At 33.3% G+C, this 2,388-nt stretch overlaps 1 protein-coding gene across 1 annotated transcript; it reads left to right on the plus strand.

Annotated features, from left to right (window-relative positions):
* The first annotated feature begins 213 nt into the window (after nt 1-213).
* LOC132278273 (putative expansin-B2) lies at nt 214-1,859 on the plus strand. Its single transcript, XM_059780075.1, has 4 exons — nt 214-391; nt 503-615; nt 755-942; nt 1,532-1,859. Exons 1-4 carry the CDS (start codon nt 214-216, stop codon nt 1,857-1,859), a joined length of 807 nt encoding a protein of 268 aa, XP_059636058.1.
* The last annotated feature ends 529 nt before the right edge of the window (nt 1,860-2,388 follow it).

The following is a 2,388-nucleotide window of genomic DNA, read 5'->3' on the forward strand; positions in this document are numbered from 1 at the left end:
TCATATATATTGTGCCATTTCCATAAAAAAAAAATTGAAACCAAGATTTTCTTGTAAGGGCACATGTGGGTGCAACTGAAAACAAGTATTGTTATCACTCGATCTTTAAATAGCAGTGAGTTAAGTGTAAAACCCATCAATACAACCAATATTATATATATAGCCACATTAATTATACTACAAATACTGATTTTTTGAGCATTAATTTTGATCATGGCTCTTAACTACTCCTTCCCTCTCCTTTTATTTGTAACTCTCTTTTCTCTTCTGATTACCTCGTGCTTATGCTTCAATCCCAAGCGTCTTAACGTCTCCAAAACCCAATCTAATTCCGGTTGGTCTCTGGCTGGTGCAACATGGTATGGTAGCTCTAATGGTGCTGGAAGCGATGGTACGTAATATTTACACATACATACATATATATATATATATATATGCATGTTTGACTAGCTATGATTAATTCTTACAATATTTGATGGGTTATATATTGTTGTATATATAGGTGGGGCGTGTGGATATGGCAATGCTGTGGAGCAACCCCCATTCTCTTCCTTAATATCTAGTGGTGGACCTTCTTTGTTCCAATCAGGCAAAGGGTGTGGAGTTTGCTATGAGGTGAAGATGATTCAAAATTATATACATTACTCTATATATATATATATATATCATAAACTTAGTTATTATTGTTGTTTTTATTTGATGCGAGTGATGGAATTGGAGTAATATATATATGCGTGGGATCCATATATTACAGGTAAAATGCAGAAGCAATAAAGCATGCTCTGGGGTTCCCGTAAAAGTAGTGATAACAGATTCATGCCCTGGTTGTGTCTCAGAATCTGTTCATTTTGATTTAAGTGGCACTGCTTTCGGAGCCATGGCTAAATCAGCCCATGCAGATCAACTGCGTAATGCTGGACTCTTACAAATTCAATATAGAAGGTGGGTAGATGTGTTGTATATATAATTATATATATGTATATGAGGTGTAGGGGCGGTGTCAGTGTATGTCCGGGAAGTTTTTTTTTTCTATTTTATATGTATATATATGAATTTTTTTTTATATAATGTCCCTCCTAAAATTATCAATTAATTTTGTAATTGTTTCCTCATTTACTCTTTAAATGCTTTTAAAAAAAGTTAAATTTTCCATTAAATTAAATTCTAATTTTTTTCCTTTTCGAGTTGTAATTTTTCTTACTTTTTATCTTATTTTTTTCCCTTATGGTCCTTTATATAATATCTCTTAAACTAAAATCTTGGTTCCGCCCGGGTATGTAGTGTGTACTGTGTATATGAATTTTTTTTTTGACGAAATGCTTCACTTAATTTTTTAATGATGTCACGGTAATGCTACTGCTAGTATCACAACACTACATAATTTTTAAACCTGCAGTACGTCATCATTTTTTTGGTCACAACATGATTTTGAAGTATATTGTTTCTAGGGTAATATAATCATCTCAATTAGTTTACTCCGTATTAATCAAGTTTTAATTAATTTGTTGGATTGGATGAATGGGTTTATCAGAGTACAGTGCCACTATCCCGGAGTTTCCGTAGCCTTCCGTGTGGATGCAGGCTCCAACCCTAATTACTTTGCTTCTATAATTGAGTTCCAAGCAGGAGATGGTAACCTAGCCAAAGTTGATCTCAAGCAGGCTCTGGACTCGGACTCGTGGCTGCCCATGCAGCAATCTTGGGGTGCAGTCTGGAAACTTGACCCGGGTTCCACGTTGAGACCGCCATTCTCTATCAAGCTCACTTCAAACGAGTCCGGGAAGACCTTGGTGGCCAACAATGTGATACCGGCGGGTTGGCAGCCAGGAAAAACTTATAGATCACAAGTCAATTTTTAATGGTTATATTAATACATGTATATAATATCTCACCTTCAATTTGTCAGGAAATATATAATTAAAATATATATAGTCAGCTTAGTGGAACCAGTGTATGAACAAGACAGAGTTACCCATTTTGAAAAGATAAAAAATGTGATCTGCTCGTCTTTTTTACCGTCCACCTTGTATTTGAAAGGAGATAATATACTATTATGTCACTTATTTTTTTTTTATTTTTTTATTTTTTTCTTACTGTTATGAATACTATTGTGTCACTTATTTTGATGCTACATTCAGTGTCTTATAATTCTTTCTGTTGCATATGGAAATAGAAAATTATGAACTAGTGCTCATTTTTGTATTCAATTTTTGAATTTTACCAAACTTACAAACCAATTAATGCATATTGTGAAGGCATTTTGATGTTCAACAAACTATTAAAGAAAGTTCATAAGTCCATAATTCTTTTTAAAAATTCCATACTTTGTGTAATTTACTTTTGTTAGCTCATAATTTAGTAATTTTGAATCAACAACTTTTCATACTC

Source organism: Cornus florida, unplaced genomic scaffold, assembly GCF_030987335.1.
Source record: "Cornus florida cultivar Cherokee Brave unplaced genomic scaffold, ASM3098733v1 CherokeeBrave_3.0.0_Hap2_Chr10, whole genome shotgun sequence".
NCBI classification, from domain to species: domain Eukaryota; kingdom Viridiplantae; phylum Streptophyta; class Magnoliopsida; order Cornales; family Cornaceae; genus Cornus; species Cornus florida.

Coding starts and splice junctions, on each gene's coding strand:
- LOC132278273 (XM_059780075.1), top strand. CDS start 214: ATGGCTCTTAACTACTCCTTCCCTCTCCTTTTATTTGTAACTCTCTTT. Junction 616..754: donor GGTGTGGAGTTTGCTATGAG/GTGAAGATGATT, acceptor CATATATTACAG/GTAAAATGCAGAAGCAATAA. Junction 943..1,531: donor TTACAAATTCAATATAGAAG/GTGGGTAGATGT, acceptor TGGGTTTATCAG/AGTACAGTGCCACTATCCCG.